The sequence below is a fragment of the Falco punctatus genome (genome assembly GCF_963210335.1).
Source record: "Falco punctatus genome assembly, chromosome: 2".
Taxonomy (NCBI): domain Eukaryota; kingdom Metazoa; phylum Chordata; class Aves; order Falconiformes; family Falconidae; genus Falco; species Falco punctatus.
Genome location: NC_137581.1, coordinates 1692968 through 1714499, shown reverse-complemented (window position 1 = coordinate 1714499; position 21532 = coordinate 1692968). Strand labels below are relative to the sequence as shown.

The window sequence follows — 21532 nt, the reverse complement described above, 5'->3', positions numbered from 1 at the left end:
TCTACAGGTTAGTGAGTGTGGTGGAAACCCCCCAGCTTTAATATGAAAACTCCGCAGTGTGCCACTTAATGGTTTAAAACTTCACAGCTGAAAAGTCTGTAAACTGAGTGGTTATGAGACGGAACTAGAGGACTGACCCATATTCAGTGTTTCATTTCTTCATTGCCGTGACTGAGCAAATAGAAGGAGATTTTTTTGCTTTGTGCTTTCATGTATTTCCTACTTCAGAAAGAAAAGTAAAGCTAATTAGTGACAAAACCCGCAAGAGTTAATGAATTTATTTATCACCATGTATTTTTGTCACTGTCACAAGGCTTGATGTGTATCCCAAGGGAAATCTTGCCCATGCATTAATAATCAGTCATATTGTTCTACTTTTATCAACTATGCCAGTGCTTATTAGGATTTACTTAGTGGAAAAAAGTACTGACTTAAAAGTCAGTAAAGTTGTGACTAGTCTCTGCAGATTTATTTTTTTGACTTCTGTGAACCTTTCACATACCAAAATACAAAGAGGAGCCTTGTGCAGCTTTACATGTCTAGGCTGCGCCTTCTACTCTGGCCTGCTACAAGCCATTAATGAGCAGTCTCAGTATGTGGCTTAGTTTATTACTGAATAAATAAAGATACCAAACTCCAGGTAAAACTAACATGCATCTCCCTCAAGAAAAAAGTGTAGTACTGAATAAAAGAGGATTCTAACATGTCTAAAGAAAGCAAACAGGCTAATGTTGACTTAAAGATTGATAGTAGAAGGTACCTTTTTCTGCCTCTTACTTTTCTTGTTAGCTACTGCCAAACTTTAAATACAAGTGACAATCCTTTGTTTCTCTTGCTGGTCTTAAAATGCCTAAAGGCAGTATAAAACACATCTGTATGGTGCTAAACACTTAGATTGATGGCACAGCAGGCTTTTATCCAGTCATCCTTCAATATCTAGCCATCGTCTGTAAAAGTTACTTTGTTTTTCATAGTGTGGCATTTGGATATTGGTGGGGTGGCTATGTGAAAGGTAGGATCCTTTGGGAGAACTGTTACTCTGCTCGTTAGAGGCAATTTCTTGTTCGTTTTCTGTCCCTTGGGAATGTGTATGTGAGGCTTAACATGCACTCTGAAGTAATGCTGAGCCTGTCACATAATTGTATTGGGTAGCACATGTAGCCTTTCAGGAGCTGTGGCATCATGGATGCTGAGGCTAGCTGAAGCAAGATTTGGGGTGTGCTACTTAAAAGCTGCCAGAACAGCCTCACCATGCTATTCACTAATAGGAGTTGTGCAAAAGGACCCTGGAGCCAGAAGGACCAGTGTTTCGTGTCCAGGAGAGCTAGGCAGGTGGTTCTCTGACCTGTATAGGGAGGCTGTTCATTTTTCATACAGTACAGTCATGCTTTTAATATTTTGGGCTTTGCCTTGTGACACAGGGCGTTCCCTTGAGTGTTTCGCGAGTGTTGGCTGAGAATTGCCTGTCCCCTGCCTCTTGCAGAGATGGTCTGAACGAGTGATTTGCAGGCTCTGTGTCCCAGCACTGCAGTCTGAAGTCAAGAGAGAGACTCGGGAGCCAGTTGCAAGGACAGTATTGTTCACACTTCTCCAGGCCCACACTTCCCCAAAAGTCTTCTAGAGGTATTAGTAGATGATCTTGATCAACAGAGCCCAAAGACATAAAATCCTTGAACATTTGCTTTGTTAAAAGGGTGGTATGAAAATTTGAGCAACCTGGAGATGCTAAGCTGTTAAAATAATGCAGTGAGCCAGCTCGGGGGTCAAAGTGGAAGGAGGAATCTTTTAGTGACATGTGACTGTAAGAGCTCTCCCAGAGGAACAAGGGACTTTTCCGCTTATTGATGTCTGCTTGCATTTTTTTCAGTGGCAGAAATGACACTGTTCATAGTTACTCTTGAGCATTTTTTCTCAGTGTTAAGAGCACGTTCCCTTGGGGAAGGGAAGTCTTACTTGAGGTTTTTAGAACGAAAAGCAATAAAGTTGGCACTAACCAATGTCTAGTGGAAGGTGTCCCTGCTTGTGGTAGGGAGGGTGGACAAGGTGATCTTTAAAGGTTCCTTCCAACCCAAGCCATTCTGTGAGAACTCTGTTGCCAAATTTTCATAGAAAACTGAAATAGCGTACAGCAGGAATGAGACTGGGAAAATGTATAGTACAAGATCAGGAATAAAATGAAAACTTTTTCATTTAAGGAAAAACAGCAGTCTTTTAATAGCTTTCACTAACTAGCTATGCATTCCCTGTTAGAGACTAAGATATATTCAGCTAGGTTTAATCCCAAGTGTGTGTCTATATCCAGATGTTTAGCTCATCTCAAGGCTGGAAACTTCCAGTTTAAGACATGAACCAGTCTTGAACTGCTGGGTTTTGGGAAGCTGCTCCTCCCTGTTTTGGAGAGAGAGAGGATCTCAAGTTGTACAAAGTTTCTCTGCATTGAATTGTATTGGCTTTTCCTTAACAGGATTGGGAATGTAATTTCACAGAGCTGATGTTTCCTGTGTATCTCCTATAGTAATATTGAAGAGTAAAAAGAAAATGTCTGGAGCAGAAACTTGACACAAACTAATACTTCAGTTAATACAGATGCAGAACCTTTCAAATCTTCTTTAAAATATTCACAGTTGTCTTGTGGCAGACTGAACTGGATTCATAGAATCTTTTAGGTTGGAAAAGACCTTTAAGATCATCAAGTCCAACCGTTAACCCAGCACTGCCAAGGCCACCACTAAACTTTGGCCCTAAGCACATCTACGCTTGTTTTAAACACTTCCAGGGAGGGTGATTCTACCGTGTCCCTGGGCAGCCTGTTCCAGTGCTTGACCACCCTTTCAGGGAAGAAATTTTTCCTAATACTCAATCTAAGTCTACCCTGGTGCAACTTAAGAGGCTGTTTCCTCTTGTCTTGTCACTTGTTACTTGGGAGAGAGCGCCAAGGTCTCCCCTGAGCCTCTTTTTCTCTAGGCTAAACAACCCCAGTTCCCTCAGCTGCTCTTCAGAAGACATGCTCTAGACCCTACAGTTTACTCATGGAGTATGGTACTCCCAAAAACTTAATACTTATGCCAGAATGTACAGCAGATGTCTTCTGGAAGACTGTTGCTATAGGCGGGGCAGCTTTTCAGTACTTCGTTCCTCCAGTCTGCACCTCTGTCCTAATCCCTCTGCATGAGGCACCTAAAGCTGTGTGTCAGCATAAATAATCTCTTATCTGCAGGGCTTTAACTAGTGAATAATAATCTTGTCCCTATTTGATGGGCCAAATATTAAATATATATTGACAGGGACAACCTTGCTATCAAAGATCACGTGTTACCGTTGACACAGGATTCTTTCCAGTTGAAGTCTGAGATTGTTGAACCAGAGCTGGTGGTTTCCTTAGCCAGGGATATAAGAAGCTGGGACTGAAGAGCTAATGTTGCTTAAGCTTCTGCTTTTGTGTTAATGCCAGCATTCAAACAGTACAGGCCCTGCTGGGCATGGCTGTTAGCAAGACCCTGGGAAAAAAATACTTTCTAGGTCAGAAAAATGCATCAACTTCAATTTCCTTCTGTCTTGGATGAAGTATTGTGTTATAAGCAGGGCCTCATTGCTTCTGTCAGGAAAACAGCACTGTGTACATGCTATTCTAAGGTACCCGAAGAAAAGAATGAATGAAAATTAATGAGCTTTTCAGGCTAACATATATTTTCATAGTCATCTTTTTTATAAGGCAGTTACTGAAGTGTTAATCATTTGATTACTGGTTGTTGTAGATAAGGGAGTAATTGGTCCCTTTCTGTAAATTATGGAAATGCTTGACAGGAAAGAGCAGTTGGCCAGGCAGCAGGCATGAAAACTCGTGTTTGTGTGGGTTATTGCCTGGAGAGATTGACTGGAACTAAACCCCCTTTGCTCTGATGACATCTGGGTTGTGAGAAAATTATATTTCCTATTTTCTTCTCTGTAGCAAGGCCATGTCTTCCAGCAAGGTCTCAAATGCTTGTGAAACTTGCATAACTCTGGACATGGCTTGAAATGTGTACTCATCAATTTTTCTTAGAAACCATAAAATAATTAGTCTTTGGCTATGGCCAAGGAGAGGAGTTCCTTCTTTGCCTCCTGCGTGACAGACAGCGTTAGTGATGTCTACTGTTTGAAGACTTTGCTGAGACTTAAGGAGCTGCAAATCTCACTGATTTCCTGGGGTTGTAACAAATACAGATACAGCAGATATTTTTGCTGTAACTCTTTAGAATCCTTTAGGAAAACCGTATTACGCCCTCTGTCTCTGAAAGGAAAAGCATTGAGTGAACAATGTGTGTGAAACATGAAAAAAAGATGCAATAATCCCACATAGTCAGTGTTTAAAATGGTGCTACTGTGAAAATGGACTTGCTTTTTTTCATTGTGTCCCTGTTATTGTAGCATGTGAGAATAAGCTGCAGATGATATCACGCATTCACATAATAGCTTTATGTGTGCTCATCTGCTAGGTAGGTGTCATTCCTTGTTATATCATGTTAGTTCACTCGACTCTGTTGCTTCCCTTCCTGCTGTTCTGCACCAGACAGTCATAAATATTCATGCACTCTTCCTACCATCCATTTAGGCTTGTATACCTAGCTTATGGTCTGTTCTAGTTTGTTATACGCAGGCTTTTTTTAACACTGGAGTGCTGAAGGCTGTCTAGTGAGCTAAAGGGCTGGTGTCACAGTTCCTGGTTTGTGAAGGTGCTGGGAACTGTTGAGATACTGAGGTTTTAAAATGCTCTGCTCGGATATTCTTCTATTGCAATGAGTTGACTCAATTTCATGGCGCTTGATTGTTACATGGAAAAATGGAAATTTCCTCAGCAGCGAAATTCTGGCCACACTGTTTCTTATTAATTGTAATAATGTGTAAAGCTTGGTTTTGCATCTTAAGCAGGTGCTCAGCTATGATAAAACTGGCTCAGCTTGCCTTGAAAAGTCCAGTTTGGAGAGAATCTTTGCAAGTACTAAGGGAATCAATTTTACTATGAGAAAATAGGTAACTTTTTTCAGTATCTTTCAGTACTTTAAAAAACTTGGAGTTCTGTAAAGAGGGGAGGGGAGAGAGTGTGTTTCTGAGGCCAGCTACTGTCTTGGTCATGGAATCATAGTCATAGAACAGTTTGGGCTGGAAGGGACCTTCAAGACCACCCGGTCCCACCCCCCGCCAGGGGCAGGGCCCCCTCCCCCCAGCCCAGGCTGCTCCCAGCCCCGTCCAGCCTGGCCTTGAGCCCTGCCAGGGATGGGGCACCCACAGCTGCTCTGGGCAGCCTGGGCCAGCGCCTCGCCGCCCTCACGGGGAAGGGTTTCTTCCTCATGTCCAACCTAAATCTCCCCTCTCTCAGCTTCAAGCCATTCCCCCCTGTCCCACCGCTCCCTGCCCTTGCCCAAAGCCCCTCCCCAGCTTTCCTGTCGGCCCCTCCAGGCACTGGGAGCTGCTCTAAGGTCTCCCCGGAGCCTTCTCCTCCCCAGGCTGCACAGCCCCAGCTCTCCCAGCCTGTCCCCACAGCAGAGGGGCTCCAGCCCTCTGACCAGCTCCGTGGCCTCCGACGGGCCCGCTCCAACAGGTCCGTGTCCTTCTGATGCTGAGGACCCCCGAGCTGGACGCAGCGCTGTGGGGGGGTCTCAGCAGAGGGGAGCAGAGGGGCAGAGCCCCCTCCCTCGCCCTGCCGGCCACGCTGCTGGGGATGCAGCCCAGGGCACGGGCGGCTTTCTGGGCTGCGAGCGCACATTGCCGGGTCATGTCCAGCTTTTCATCCACCAACACCCCCAAGCCCTTCTCCGCAGGGCTGCTCTCCATCCATTCTCTCTCCAGCCTGCATTTGTACTTGGGATCGCCCTGACCCATGTGCAAGACCTTGCACTTGGCCTTGTTGAACTTCATGAGGTTGCCATGGGCCACCTCTCCAGCCTGTCAGCGTCTGGATGGCATCCCTTCCCTCCAGCGTGTCAGCCGCACCGCACGGCTTGGTGGTGTGGGAAACGTGCTGAGGTGCCCTCGATCCCACTGTCTGTGATGCCAGCAAGGATGTTGAATAGCACCAGTCCCAGTAAGGACCCCTGAGGAGCGCCAGTTGTCACTGGTCTCCACTTGGACATTGAACCATTGATTGCAACTTCTTGAGTGCAACTATCCAGCCAGTTCCTTATCCACAGGGTAGTCCGTCCATCTCTCCAGTTTAGAGGCAAGGATGTCATGTGGGGCAGTGTCAAATGGTTTGTGGAAGCCCAGGTAGATGACATCATTTGCTCTTCCCTCGTCCACTGTCATAGAAGGCCACCACACTTGTCAAGCGCGATTTGCCCTTGGTGAAGCCATGTTGGCTGTCACCAATCACCTTATTTTCCACATGTCTTAGTATATGTTTCCCAGAGGATCTGCTCCATGATCTTTGTGGGCATAGAGGTGAGACTGACCAGCCTGTGGTTTCCTGGGTCATCTTTATTTCCCTTATTGAAAATGGGGTTAGGCTTCCCCTTTCCTGTTTCATTTCACTGGGCCATTGGTCAGATGCTGTATCTCGTTAAATTCCTCACCACTTTGTGTAGAGCCCTTGCTCTCAGTTTTCTTCGTCTGGGAAGGTGTTAAAATGTGTATTTTAAAAAAAAAAAAAAAAGGTTAATTTGTAAGAGGGTCAACCAGCCCCCTGTAGTACCTCAGCCTGAACAGGGGCTGAATGATGAGCAGCACATCTGAACCCGAGCCAGAGGGTTGGGCATTGATATTAATTCACTCTCTGAATTTGAGACTTCAAAGTTTGTAAAAGTGTTAAGATTCTATGTGATGTCCAAAACTATGGCCTGGGATGAAAACAAAAAAATAATAGTTGTTATGCTTAAGGATTACCTCAGACTTCCAAAAATTTCTCATGTTTTCCAGTCGATCAATTTTTGTAGAGTTATTATTTTGTTTGCTTCTAATATAAATTGTCTTTGAGCAACTGTGGCGACGGTTGTGATTTTTATTTCTTACTCTTTTTGTCAACTGGTGGCTAACAGATGTATATAGAAAACATGAAAATGCAAAGCATGCCTTTCCCTGTAGTTCACTAAGGCTGGACAGGCTGCTGTGGAAATGAAGTTGGACTATGGGAATCCTCTGCTGCCAGTTCCTTGGGACTCCACTGTGTTAAAACTTCTGATAGGAAATAATGCCTGGTCAGTCCGAGCTGTCGCAACAGAATACAATGTGAAATGTTTCTGCCGGTGCTGGAGCCCGCAAAAGTAGATGTGAAAGATGCCTAAGGGTGAGACCTTCAGCTGGGAGGGGTGACACATGTTTTCAAAGGCACGGGAAGAAGAGGTGGTAGGTAGAGAAAATCCTGACCGACCTTATGCTAGTGAGCTTTAGCATGGGTTTGCCTGTTTTTTACTGTCTTCATCAGTTGCTCTGTTTTAATTTGGGGAGGAAAAGGAAGAGAAGGAGGTGTCAGAGCAGGGTGTCAATGATGGCAGCTTGAGCTTTCTTCTTTCCTCACCTCCAGCTGTAAGAAGCTACTGAATGGAGAGACGATTTTGTATGAAGGAACACCCTAAGGGAACAGGCTTCTGCTTCCTTTGCATTTGAATCCAAAGGAACCTGTTGTCATATACCTGCTGACTTGTAACGTTATGGTGCTGGTTTCATGCCTTTTGCAGATTTGTAACTGCTGGTAATGATGAACGTAGCGTATGTCCCTGGAATTATTGAATCGCATGATAAAAACATCACAGTGTATTTTACAGATGTGTGGATCGAGACAGCTGTGCTAGCAATGTGCAAAGTGTAAGATCTATGCCCCAGGAGTGGTAAACCAACTTACCTACTCTGCTTCGTGGGTACAAGCCAGTGAGTCTCAAATTGAGAGCTATAGACTACTGGCATTCCCTGAGGCTAAAGTAATTGATCCAGGACTGTATCAAACAGTTTTCCATAGTGCTTTAAATTAAAGGAGGAAAAAAAAAGCTTTGTTGTGGGTGGTGACCTGAAAGGAAATTAAGGGTTGGCAGGGATTCATTGGCCTAAAAAGGTCGGCTACAGTTGTTTGACACTGTTATTGATTGTGTCTGCCTTTCTAGAATTACTTTTTGAGGTAGGATGCCATAAAACCTATGCAAATGAACTGCCAAAAATCCCTTTCTGAACTGGTTGCTCTGTCCTCCTTTCCCCTTACGATCATGTACAAAGTGCTGGCCGCTGCCAGCAGCACCTTTGCTGCTCATTTTCACTGTGTGATGATCTGTTGTTTGCAAAGCAACAGTTGGTTTCCTGCGCCACTGCCTACTATTTGGTGTCTGTGGAGGACTCCCAAGTGTGAAGGTTTGTGGACTTCAGTTGTCTGCAGCCCCTAGAACCTGCTTTAAGTTCTTGAAGGACATTGCCTTAGTTTTTTTGCATTTTAGAAGCATCCTTATGATGGACCAAAGTACCTGTTGAGCCACCAAAGAAATACATAAATGTGGATGTTTTGCATCAGCAAGTAAGTTATCTGCAGATCTTTACTGGCCCATAGTTTCTGCGTAGAGCAATGTAGCTGCAAATTTCCTTTGTCAAAGAAGTTGCATCTAAAGTAGAAGTGACAAAGCTGCTGGAAGTGTGTTAAATGGACTCTCTCTTCAGGGTATGCTGCTTGCTCAGGGGCTGCCTGTGCTTCACTGAGTCTGAAGTTGACTGATTCACTGCAGGTACTTGAATTTCCTTTGCCTGATCTTCATGTGTTTGATCTAGGCTGCAAGCTTTAGTCTATTGTTTGTTCTATTTCAAATGAATACAAAAAATACCATCAATTAAAATCTAGGTGAGTCCCCTCTTCTCTGGGATGAATGAAATAAAGTATATTTGAAGTAGAAAATGATGGAACATTGCTTCAATTACTAAAATTATTTAAACCAAAACAAAACTCTTGCCTTGTTTTTCTGGGTCTTCTTTGTTTCCTTGCAACTCTCTGGATAGTCTACATCAACTTCCAAAACAGAATCTTAAATTCCCTCTTTTTAAGGAGGAATTTGCTTAAAGGAGCAGCTCTGTTTAATAGGACAAGAGTGTAATTTGTAACCTAGGCTGGGAATAAACTATCTTAAAAGAGGCTATTTGAACTGTTTTGTTTGTACATAAAGAAGCCATTGCTGCTTTAGTATAATGCAAGAACCACTGAAGTAGCACAAAAGACACTTGCACAATTTTTGTAGTGTTAACAGTACAAAATGGTCTTATTTCCTAGAATTAATGGGGGCAGCCGTTCCATTTCAGCGATCAGGCTGGGAGGGCATCCTTCAGCCAGCTTTATCCTGCATAACCAAAACAGCCTTTGAAAAACGTCTGATAAATGTGCATTTAATATTGCCCTTTGCTCTTAAAAAAAAATAATCTATAGCTGTACATTTTTTAATCAAAAATAACTTTTTTTACCAGACTTCAAAATTTTTGTTGTAAACAAAGCTACTTCCAGTGGGTGGGACCACGGATGTATTTCAAGGTGGTTTATTCTCTGCAGGCTTTCATCTGTTCCTCTGGATTTTTTATTTTTTTTTTTTTTATTCATCGGGGACTTAGGGATGCAAAGAATTGGCTCATATGGTCCTTTTGGTCTGATCTCATCTGGTGTCTTGCATCAGGAAAGAAAGGGCAGAATAAAAGAGGTTTGACAATAGAGCAGAAGTGGAATCAATGGGGGGAAACACACCCCCCCCCCCCCCCCCCCCCAACTTCAGGGTAAAAATTGGAGCAAGGGGTCGAGACCACATTAACTTTGCCTTTTACTTCTGCTTTCTGTGACTAGACTTGATGTTATCTTCAGAGTTCCTCAGCTGTGACTGGATAAACTAAATCTTACTGAGAATTTGTTAGTTGAATGCAGTCTGCTGGCTCTGTCGGTATCTTTGGATAATGAATGAGTTTTGTTTCTTGCTTTGGGGGAACTGGGTGAAATTTCCATAGTTTGACAGTGAAGAGCAGAGGAGGATATTTTTTGTAAGGAAGCTGCTTTAATCATTTTATTACAGCATTTCTGTTTTAAAAGCTCAGACTGACGTACCTAAAAATACAAAAATCAAATCATTTTGTCAACTATGAGCATCCTGCTTTTGGGGCTTCTTCTAAAATAAAAATCTAAAAATGGTTTTCATGTATTCATAATTCAGTATATTGTTCTTAGCAGTGCTTTTTCCTCTTGTTGCCTTGGGTGTTTTTTTTCCACATGTGGACTAGCAAGTTCTCTGATCCTGAGCATTAAATCTTTGCATTTCAGCTACTCTTTTAAGCATCTGGTCTGAAGTATCAGCAAATCTGAGCATGAAACTTGATGTGAGGCTGGTAGTCGAAAGATCTTGAAGCTGTATGTTTCAACAGGACTCCTCGGGTGGTATCGGGTCATCTGTTTTGAGAATTGAGGGCAGAACAGAGTTTGACTTCTCAGTTAAGAAATACTGTTGCTTGTCAGCATGTCAGTTATTGCTGGATAAGCAGTGCTGTGGTGTGTCTAGTGAAGGAAATACAGTGAAGATTCCTTTCTGTGAAAGGAAGTTGCAGTGTCACTGGGATTTATCCTTCAACCAAATCTTAAGGGAGTCTTGCAAAGGGCAAGTGAAATTTTGGGATTACACTGTGATTTATCTGTATGTGTGATGAGAAGGGTTTCTTCCTCTGCTTTAACTTACGCTTTTAACAAGTTGGATCTCTGTTAACCAAATCTGCCTCTCACTGGGAGAGGTCACGTGGAATTTTTCAGCTTTACAATGAAAAGGATGGATAGATTGATTATTTTTAAGATTATTTTGCTTTTCAGATGTTTCTTCTGTTGGTTTTTTAATATTATTATTACTGATGCTTTGAAAGTGTTAGTATTTGACAACTGGTATGAACTCAGAGATTTAAGTGTGACTTTGTGACTTTTCTGGAAGAATCCTTGGGCAAAATGTGGTATCTCTGGTATAAAAGGCAAGCACATGCCTAAGGAAATGAAACGGGGATGTAAGGCCTGCTCCTTGTACAGCATACAGTAGAAGTGGCACAATCCCAATTACTTTTCCTTTGTAGGTCACTCTTGACTGTTGCCTGAGCCTTTTGCAGACTCTGCCTGGCAACAAATGACCTTCTAATCCTGTGCTGGCAGGGAGATGATTTGTATTATCTAATGGGTCTCTTCCATCCCTGGCTCTTGCGTGAGCCTCCCCAGTGACTCGTTACAGCACACAGCGTGGAGCGCTGCTTGCTGTGCTGCCAGCGGTAGCCAGTAGCACGTATTCTGCACGTGCTGGCGCAGAGGAGTTGTTGGTACCCACCATTAATCAGTGTCATTAGTGATGGTTGGCGTTGGACATACAAATCTCCAGTGCGCAGGGCTGCAGAAGTGGGACAAGGCAGCCTTCAAGAACCAGATGAATGACCTTGAAATCTCTCCAGCCGCTGCTGTCAGATCAAAGTTGCTGGAACCATGAGATTAGTGTATTGATTTTATCTTGCAGGTGAATGCTCTTTTGAAATAAGTGCTAGGCAGTGGCTCAAGGCTTCCAGACAAAGAGTATCGATCAGGTTGACTCAATTAGCTGTTAAAGGCAAGGCTTTGAATTTGGGCCCTCATAGCTAATGGCAATTTTGCTGATAGGAACTTCACAAGTTCCTGTCTTTTAACTCAATTATGTGTCTTGGATACTTTGCTGTTTGCTGCCACTGATTCAGTTGCCGATTTAGGAGGATGTTAGTATTTGGGCATCTCCTTGTTTGTGTGCTGAACCAGTGATCAATCCTTTCCTTTTAGGAGTTTCCGATTTTTATACATCAGAACAACCTACTTCTTCCTGTCCCATAACACATTAAAACACTGTAGCTTATCAGGATTAATGTGGATGAATGCTTCCACTTACTGCCTTGTACAGCAAAACTCCTCTCTCTGCTTTTCCCCTAGCCTCCCAGAAAAAAGCACTGGGCAGGCTCTGCAGTGTGTAATTAACGTGTGCTGTTCAGGTTTGATGGTTAGGAACGTGAGTACCTAGTTCAGTATGGGAGCCACCAGTGACCTCTAGGTCCAAATTCTTCCAGAGCTGGTATAGCTGAAGAAAAATGTCTGAGCAAGTCAGATACAAGCTTAATTCCTGCTGGAGCTGGCTGCCTTCCCATCCAGGAGTATACACTGATAATCTGTGCATTTAAGCAATGATGTCTGAGCTACAGCTGTGTGATTAGGAGCTGGTTAACGTGGACTTTGTTTTCATTAGATGAAAAGCTTGAAGGAGCAGAAAAGTCATCTTATGAAACCCACGCTGCTACTGTTCTTCAGCCACTTAATGACAGAAGAGTTTCCAAACTTGATGTTCAGGTGCACTGTTTGGAACAAATGGTTTCTTTGGTTAATCACTTATTTTTCTTAGCTTCCCTCTGCTTCAAAAAATTCTTGGATGGCTTGCATGTAAATTCCTACAAGGAACACATCTCACAACTCTGTATGCCAAGGAGGGGAGGAGAATCCACTGCCCGGCTGAATAGGTTATGTTAGAGTTTAATTACCCTCACTGTTAAAGTTGCATGCCTTTTCTCGGTAGGACTTTGTTTGGACTATTAGCTGTTAGATCTTCATCTACAGAAAGAAGAGAGGCTGGGGACCACCTTTCCTTGTCACTAAGTTACTTCTCTGCTCTCTGTCAACTTTCAGTCATTCTGTGTAAACTATGCAAGCTGGCTCTTTTTCTTGCCAAAAAGCTCCTTCTCAGCTCCTGAATTGTTTTGAGCTTTTTGTCTCTCTTCCTGTAACGCAGTTGTCGGTGTGTCCAGCAGAGAACCCCCCTTGCTGCTCCAGCCAAAGCTGTACACTGTGGTAAAACCCCATGCGAAGCGTTTCCTCCCCCGCCTTTATTCCTACAAAGATAATGTTAACTTTTTTTTTTTAATTGTCCCAGCAGCATACTAGAAATATTTTGGCCTAAAGGATGTCGTGTGCTACAGCATTGCTGGCTGATGCTGCCCTGGACATATTTTTGTGTTGAAACTTTTCCAAGAGATTAAATTAACCCACTGGCTTAAAAAAACTTGCTAAATGAGGCAAGGCTGAGGTCTTGACTGTCTTACCTGCTTCCTCTGGTTAGAACCCCCAGATTGCTTACCTAGTTGATTGCAATATGTATTTTAAGCAGCCAGTTGTTATTTTTGTGTATTAGCTTGTGCTGCTTCTTCCTGTTGAGCTTCATTTTCCTCTTGAGGTCAGTTCTGCATTTTTCAAGATTACTTTGAATTCAGATCCTGTCCTCTTAACTTATTTGCAATCACTCCCAAATTAATGCCTTCTGTGAATTCGATAAACATACAGCCAGCAGGACGGAGTAGAAAGCAAGTGAAAATGTGTAATGGAATGGGTTTCAAACTCTTGCAGATCCCAACAGTCAACAAATTGAGGGGTTTTTGGCACTGTTCTTTATTATTGTTATTTTTATTTATTTTTCAAGTCGTGCGGAGCGGCTTAATGCTCTGTTACGACATTCCGAATAAAAACTGCTGTAAAAATAAAACTCGTCCATAAGCCCAGGGGCTGGACTCCAAATGGTAAACTGTGGCTCGGTAGCCCTTCTTTGTTGCTCTGCTAAGGGGTGGTGGTGGTGGGAAGATGAGTATTTCTGCAGGTTGCGGGATGCTAGTTGCACGGTGAGGTTTCCCTTCATAAGGGATTATCCTTACTGGGAATTTAGTTTGTAACTGTTGTGCTAGGCCCGTGATAAATACATGTAGTTTAAGTGCGCCGTGTACTCACAGAATCATGTGACAGTGCTTTAGCTATGACTTGCCCAGGGGCCTGTGCTGTGCCTCCAGACGGGAGAAATGTGATCAACCTAATTGACAACAGATTAATTTCTGTGTGTTTCTGTTCTCTCCTCAAGCTCTCTGAAACGGGGCTTATGGCAGCATGGCTTCAACAGGAGAATCAGCACAATGCATCCACATCCCTTTAGTGTGCAACAGGTGGTATATGAATCCTAAGGTGATTCATCTGGCTATTTTTTGTAGGGCTGGGGATAGTTTGTGCTATTGGCAAGCAGTGCGGTGTGTGTGGGGAGCCTGGGGAGAGGTGAGGTCGCGTTAGCTATTAGGAATGGCTCTTTAAAAGAGGGAATATTTAAAGTCTGAAACCCGCTGGACAAGGTGTCTGTTTATATAATATAAACTTGTGACTTTCTGAAGGAAGATTCACTGACTTAATAATTATAGATACAGTGGGAATTGTGGGCTTTCACTTCTGCCAGGGTTTTAAAAGCAAGTTGGTTTTTGGTTGTGTGTTTGTTGGTTGTTTTTTGTGTGCGTGGTTTTTTTAAGGAGAAATGGGGATGCTTCAGTAGCCATGGTGGAATTAAAACTGTAAGCAGTTGGTATTAATACTAATTTGTTCTGGTGCCTGTTGACATACTATGTAAAGAAAACCTTGGTCTGTTTGGAGAAGGAATGTCTTAGAACTAAAGGGCATTAAGACACTCTATCCAAATGTTGGTTGAAGGAGATATTTAAATATGAGCAAAGCAGGTGGTGCTGTATTTTCCCCCTCTCTCTGTGAAGTGACTGAAGGTAGGGTAGGGAAGCTCCAGCAGTATGAAATAGAAAAATCTGTTCCGATTTTATAGCTTCTAGACAGACTCCGTCCAAGACATCTCAGTGCATAGTGGGAAGGGAAATGATTTGCCAGAAGACTTCAGTGTTCTTCAGGGGTTGTGACTTACCAAAGCAAATTATTTCATGGGTTTGGTTACATCCCCTTGCCACCTCTAAAGAGTTAAATTTGTCCGTTTGCATATCAGTGGCCGTGTGAGGAAAAGCTAGCTTGTTTATGGTGCCGCAAATCCATTACAGGGATTTATAGCGTGTGCTGCAGTGGGAAGGTATTGGATTTGCTCATCTCTGTCTCTTGAGGATTGTTGCTGGGTCTGTAGTGAAACTCTCCTCATCTCGCAGCCTGTGGCTTTTTGTCCAGCACCAGCTTGTGCTATTGTTCAACACATCTGTGGGGCCCAGGGACGGATTTGAATAAGGGATTCAGGAATCCTACCCATCTGAGATGTGTTCCTTCCGAAAACCTACTGACTGAAGGGAATGTTTACCTTTGTGTAGGCAGCTTTTTAACTTTGTGGGAAACCTGGTTGGTGCCTATGAACAAGAGTATGTTAAAAATTTGCACAGGAATTCAGATTTTGACCTGGCAAATTCTTTTTCTCAAAGGTTGTCTACTGGATTCCTGTTAGCTTAGGACTTGAGTTAACTGAAGTTTGCAGATAGATGAAAGTGCTGCTTAAGTACAATATTGGAGATTTTGTTGAAAGTTTTGTAGAAAACCCACCAAACAGAAAACAACCAAAACCCCAGAAACCTACCTCAAAACCCCACCCCCAAAATCTTGGCTTAAATTCCCCTGCTGTCTTGATGGTCAGCCTTGTAGAGAACTAACATCTCTGGAAACTTATTTGAAGAACACAAGCTTTGACTTGTGCATATCTGACAGCCTTCTGTCTGTACCTGTGATGTTTGATGGCGAACATAAGGCATACAGCTCTTCTCCCCTGCCAGTGGGAGATGGCAACGTCCAGCTGCGACGAGGTTAGAAGGAAACAACAGGAGGTGATGTATTCTTGAGTAACTTCAGTTGTTTCCTAAATAATTTGCCTACAATTAAGAGTATTTAAACATACTGAAATGAGGCAGGTTGAGATGTTCCAGTTCCTGCATCTTGCTGGTTCCCTCCAGGTGAAGATGGCACAGAGTAGGAAAGTGGTGTCCACTGACAACAAAAGCTGTCTTTGTCCCAGCTCAGCTGTATGATTGATCTGACAGGAGTAGAAGGTCAATGTTGTGATGATTGTTTTAAAATGAACCTCATAATAGTTGTCTTTTAAGAAAAATGAGATTACAAGGTATTCTGATACATGGCTGGGATGTTATGGTACGTGCAGTTTATGTAGATCTCAGGTATGAAACGAGGATCTTGACATACTGATGTAGTTTGACAGAGGTTGTGATTCAGTGTGGCCAAGATGAGTTGCAATTACAGAGGAGCTGCAGCATCACAAATGGCTGCATGAAAAAGGCTTTGCCTGTGTCAGTGTGACTATCAGGTGTGCCCGCACAGGCTGCAGTGACACCTTCTGATGGCAGTGCCAACTGACTCCCTAATGCTGAACAGCCAAGTGAATATACCAGTCACGAAGCTGCAATCGTCGCTGGAGCGGATAATGGCATTTTTAACAGCGTATGAACCTGCTTATTCAAGAAGGTATAGCGAATATATTATCAAAGGAAGGGTGAGGTTAATGGAATAATAAGGTCTGCAGGCGTTGTGGGCAGATGGTAAACAAGCCTCTCAACAATGATGCTCTTCAATCTTGTGCGATGTGATACTACAGCAGGGACTGCCATTTATGTGACAAATACAAAGAGTGTGACATTGAGGAGATGCACAGTGAGATGTATTTTAAAGTGACATAGCTACCTTGTTTTATGAGCAAGAAGAGCTGTCTTGTTAGTAATAATTTATTGTAGGGGTTGTCAGGCCTATTGCATTACTTAGTTCAACTAAGATTTCTGAACAACTTGGTAGAACCGGGAACAATCAAATTATTTCAGTTTTCGTCTCAAATCACAAATGTTTAAGCATAAAACTGATGCTCAGGAATGATACAGGAGCCAACCTTTTTCAGAAAAAAATGTGCCTACTAGTTACTTCACAATCATAAAATCAAATAACTGCTCTTTTTCTTGTAGGAGGTTTAATTGCATAGTCCAGATCTGTTGGACACAGAGTAAAACTCCTGAAACCATTTTTAAATCACTTGCTTAAAACTTGCACTGGAACTGTTCCTTGAATCTCTGGTGTTTTTTTTTTTTTTTTCTTCTAGTGGGGAAGACTTCCTTGATCACCAGGTTCATGTATGACAGCTTTGACAACACCTATCAGGTAAATTAATCCGTATTATTGTCTTCTGTAAGGCCCCTCTGCTGCCATGTCATTCATTACGGGAAGAATCAATTTGATTGCAGGGGATAGGAGTTGGTACACAGACCAAATTCTTAACTGTAACATCTTTAAGCTTTGTATTTTAATAACCTTTCAAAATGGCATTTCAGTGTTGGATTCTGCTCTATTAGCTTATCTGCTACTTGCAGCAGGATGAGCTGCCATTCAAAAGGACAGGCTTCTTTGGTATACCCAAATAATAGCAGTTGTTAAGTCTACCAGTTTGAGGTTTTTTCACGATTTGCTACCACATGTGATGGTCTCATCACAGCTATAATGCCTCTGTGGGGAAAATGTAACAGATGCCTGGCTCTTTTAAAAAAAGCAGCAAGCTGAGCCGCAAGAGGTTCTGCAGCAGGGTGAACAAGGATTTGTGGAGCAGAAAGCAGTGGATTGTAAGGCTGGGTGTGCTTTAGGATGCTATTTTATGCTGTCTGCTGCAACAAAGACCACAAAACTGGTTGTTACGCGTGTCCCCATCCGGTGACTGCTTATTTATGCTTATTTATTATTTAAATAAGGTTGGGTTGGCAAGGTTGGGGCTGAAGCTGGGTGCCTTTTTTTCGAGTTGGCCCTGCAGCCCCCTTATTGCTTTGTGTTTGGTGATATGTCAGTTCAAGTTGACACAAGCTAACTTTTCTAAATTCTAGAATTTCTAAATCATTGTTGCCCACTCCCAGAATTTAGGATGAGCTTGAAAAGGTGGCAAGCTATAAAAGTATTTCAGTTTCATAAAGGGTGTCTTCAAGCAGAACATGTTTCATGACTTGGTTAGTTGGTGACGTTCTGAATACACTAAGCTGAGAAAAATCTGTTCCCTGATGAATGTGAAGGGTTTTTTAGGGGGGTGGGAGGAGGAGGTAATGGGAAAAAAATAAGAAAAATGCTGTGACTCTGCTGTTGCTTAGTGTCTATCCAAGTATCTCGTTTAAATCTCTTTACCCTTTAATGATTTCCTTCCTGCCTCTTCAGTAATTCCTCATTGCTGCTAGGCAAGTTGGGTAGAATGAGATGCAAGTTCTCACTTAACTATGGGAGAAGCAAAGCTTCTGTGGTGTAGGAGGGCTAGAGTACACATCATTGCTCCCAAGGGAGCAAACATCCTTTCAAATTCTACCCACTGTAATTACATGGACATGTGAATGCAGTTCTTTTATTTAATCTGTTTTTTCCCACAGTATTTTTCTTTCAGGTCTGCTCCTTTTCTCTGCGGAGCTTGCGTCCTAGTTCTTTCTTACAGAGGTTTGACCCTCTGTGCTTTATGATAATATAGTTGTCTCCATGGGAAGCTGGTCTGACAGAATACACTAAATGATTGCAAAATGAATGAGTGGGACTTTAACCAGTTAGAAATCTTAAGGGCTTACAAGATAGCTTCAATTTAGCTATCACTGATGCATGCCTAGTTTGGGTGTTAATGTACTTGGTAAAGTGTCATTCATCCAAAGACCTCTAGTCTACTGAAGTCATGACTGAGGTAGGGTTATATGTCCTATTTTGCTATAGCTGGAAGAAAGAATGAGTCATAAAAGCTCCAGTAATTTGGGCAAAATCACACGACGCGTTAGTGTCAAACCAGAATATAAATTTCTTGATGCCCAGGATTACACAGAGACCTCTCAAAGCTAACTACTTGAACGATAATGCATATCAAACCACTTTGTACACGGTTAGCTGTAGCTTAGTTGATGGATGATTTGCTCATCCTGGACATTTCTGATAAATTTTGAATGCATATTTTCTGAAAGCTGCCACAGCCTATCGTTTGAACAAGGGGTTTTGTGTTCAGCTGGTAAAAACAGAAAGCTGCTGTTTAATAAAATCTGTGCTGTACATTAGTTTTCTTGTGCTTGCTGTTAGATAAGAGCAATCAGCTTTTGTCCATGCAGCTTGTTAATAAGCTGTTTTCATGAAAGCAGCATTTGTGAATCAAGCAAGAGCTTGCTGTACTGTGTCAGGGAAACCCAAACACCTGAAATAAAACTGTGCCATTGGTGGTGTATATTTTACCAGGAGTGATTCCTTTCCGTGGACATGCTGAGAAGCATTTTCCTTGTTCTGTGGCAGCGTATGTGATACATAATGAAAGACCAACATTGGCAAACACGATGCTTCTCCGTGTGTTACTCAAGAGGAGAATTACAGGCAATGCTTCCCTTTAGCTTCAGCCTCCTGAAGGAAGGGAGAGGGAGGACAGTGTTGAAACATTGGCCTGTGACCTGAAAGATAATTCAGGTTCTGGCTTTGCCCCAGGCTTCCTTGCATAGCGTTGGGTAATTCTGTGTCAGCAGCTCTAGTCTATACAATAGGGTAACAACAGTTCCTTGTTAGACAGTAGAGTTGTGAGGACAGATAGATTTAAAAGTCTTCACATACATGGCCCTATCCATGGTGTCACCTTCTTGACGTTTTCTTTGTTCTGCTTGTCTTCTTTAAACTTACAGCTGGGACTTAAAGTACCTTGCATCATGTTTAGAGCATGCCTAGCTCCTGCTTGTTGCATGTGGTGCACAGCATTCCACAAACAGTATAAACCTGTCTCCACTGTAATTATGGTAATTAGCTTAGTTTCATGTCCATGTATTTTCCCCCATCAGTAAGCAGACTTTTCCTCTGCTCATACATTGCACAGCTCTTCTTTACAACTGATCTGTAAAGATCCCCCAAGCTTTTTTGCTCCTTTGGTCAGAATTGTGACAAAAATGCTTCTTTGTAGGTTACCTATTTTAAAGTCTGGGATACACAGAGTGCTTGAATCCACTCCTTGATACTGCTGCTGCTCTGTATTATGGTGTGGTCCGAACAGTACAGGTGGACAGATACGTTTGGCTGCAGTTATTGTATGTAATTCTTAAAGCTCGCGGGGGCTTGGATCAAGAGCCATTTCACAGTTTGAAGGTAACAGACCTGCCATACATTCTTACCAGTGTGATAAGCGCAAACATTTTCATTGACCGGATGAAATAAGTGTTGTGTTTGGCCTTTCTGTTGCATTTTGCATGTCATGAGTGTCCAAGTGCAGGAATCTTGCTGACCTGATGTGTTTCTGCGTGGTACTTGCATTTGCAGCAGGCATCCAGAGACATCCAGAGTACTCTGGAAGCGAGTGAGATTCAGAGCTCTTGCTGCCGTCCAGCTGTGTGGGAGGGGTGGTGTGAAGTACAGGCTGAGGCAGGTTTCAGGCTTTGCAGCTGATGTTCCAGCTCCTACTGAGAGCAGAGAAAATCTGAGTCTCCAGCAGTTTTGTCAGCCAGAATGAACCTGACTTGTATAAATGGTGTAAGATCTTAGGGGTTTTGAAGCTTTCCCTCTGTAAAGCGAAATCAAATAGACATAAGGGAAAACAGAAGCATCTTTGAGGCGATCTTTTGAGGAGTACCCTTTAAAAACAATAGAAAACAAAAGCAGAAGGGAAGCATGTTGTTGCATTAGTCTTTTGAGGCTTCTCATACCTGCCTTTCAGTTTCAGTATTATCTCTCTGAACTGGTAATGTCGCTGACGACAGGTGAAAAACCACTGTGTAGCTGTCTCGCGATCCACCACTATTTATTTTTCCCATATGCATCCCTGGTACTCCAAATCTACTGTCCTGATCCAGCCAGGAAAGTTTGTTTCCTGATGTGTTATATTTAGCTGGAAGTGAAAATTCAGTTTGGATGGTTCAGTTCTGCTTTTTTTTTTTTTTTTTTTTAATTCATCTGCAGCTGGTCTTCATGTATAGCTCACAAGCAGGCTGGCTGACTCTATTCTTTATTCCTGCCACATAAGATATCTGCCAGAATACAAGGAATTAATTACAGGGATATATAGTGAGGGCATAACAGCAGTCTAACAATATGGAGCACATACAGTAAAATAGACTCTTTTAGAAATGCCTGCTTCAGTGTGGGAGAGCGTGGAAAATGTTGTATCAAACCTCTTTGCCCTAGCTGAAAGACTTACCTCTTAGGGTGATATTTTCTTTTTTTTTTTTTTTTCTTTCTTTCTTTCTCAATCAATTTGGAATGTTTTCCAGGCTCTATTGGTGTTGCTGAGCGGTGCAGCTGCTTGAGATGCTGTGTCGTGTGGAAGCCAGAGCAGCCATAGGGCCCCAGCAGGTCAGCTCGGTTGTATCCCTGCTGCAAAGAAACTCCTAGACCTTGGATGCACCCTCACTGCAGCCTTAAAAAATGGGGTGAAGATCATGTATTTAAGAAGCAGCTCTTGATAGTGCTTAGTAGTGCTTTGCTCTTTCTCTTAAACACACGTAAGGATGCTTCTACGTGAAGCTCCCGCTAGTGTCTAGACACTTGGATGCAGTTATGCTGCAGCGAGCTTTAGTATTAGCAGTTTTAGGAATTGTTTGGGGCCATGTGTGCGTGCACCCTCCTGTTGTAGCAGGTGTGAAGACATCCACCTTCGCCTTAATGAAAAAGGCTAAACATTAAGATACATGAAGCTGTTTGGCAGTCGGGAAGAATTCAGGTGGGCCCAGATATCCAGGTTCTGCTGATGGACACTAACTTAAGTCACGTGCATAAAAATCCTTGCTGATACCCACAGGACTGTACAGATTAAACTGT

The 21532-nt window shown here is 42.7% G+C and overlaps 1 protein-coding gene and 1 long non-coding RNA gene across 4 annotated transcripts in view; both read left to right on the top strand.

Moving 5' to 3' along the window:
* Positions 1-16840, top strand: part of LOC308058959 — a 29056-nt gene extending 12216 nt beyond the window's left edge. Inside the window, exon 3 of the long non-coding RNA XR_013926070.1 lies at positions 8-16840. This is a non-coding gene — a long non-coding RNA (uncharacterized lncRNA). The remainder of the gene's footprint in view (positions 1-7) is intronic.
* The window catches only part of RAB6A (RAB6A, member RAS oncogene family), a 65448-nt gene that overhangs the window by 22773 nt on the left and 21143 nt on the right, over positions 1-21532 (top strand). For all 3 annotated transcript variants that reach the window (XM_080375599.1, XM_080375598.1, XM_080375600.1), the window contains exon 2: positions 16851-16909. In XM_080375599.1, coding sequence (XP_080231725.1) covers positions 16851-16909 — 59 coding nt within the window. The remainder of the gene's footprint in view (positions 1-16850; positions 16910-21532) is intronic.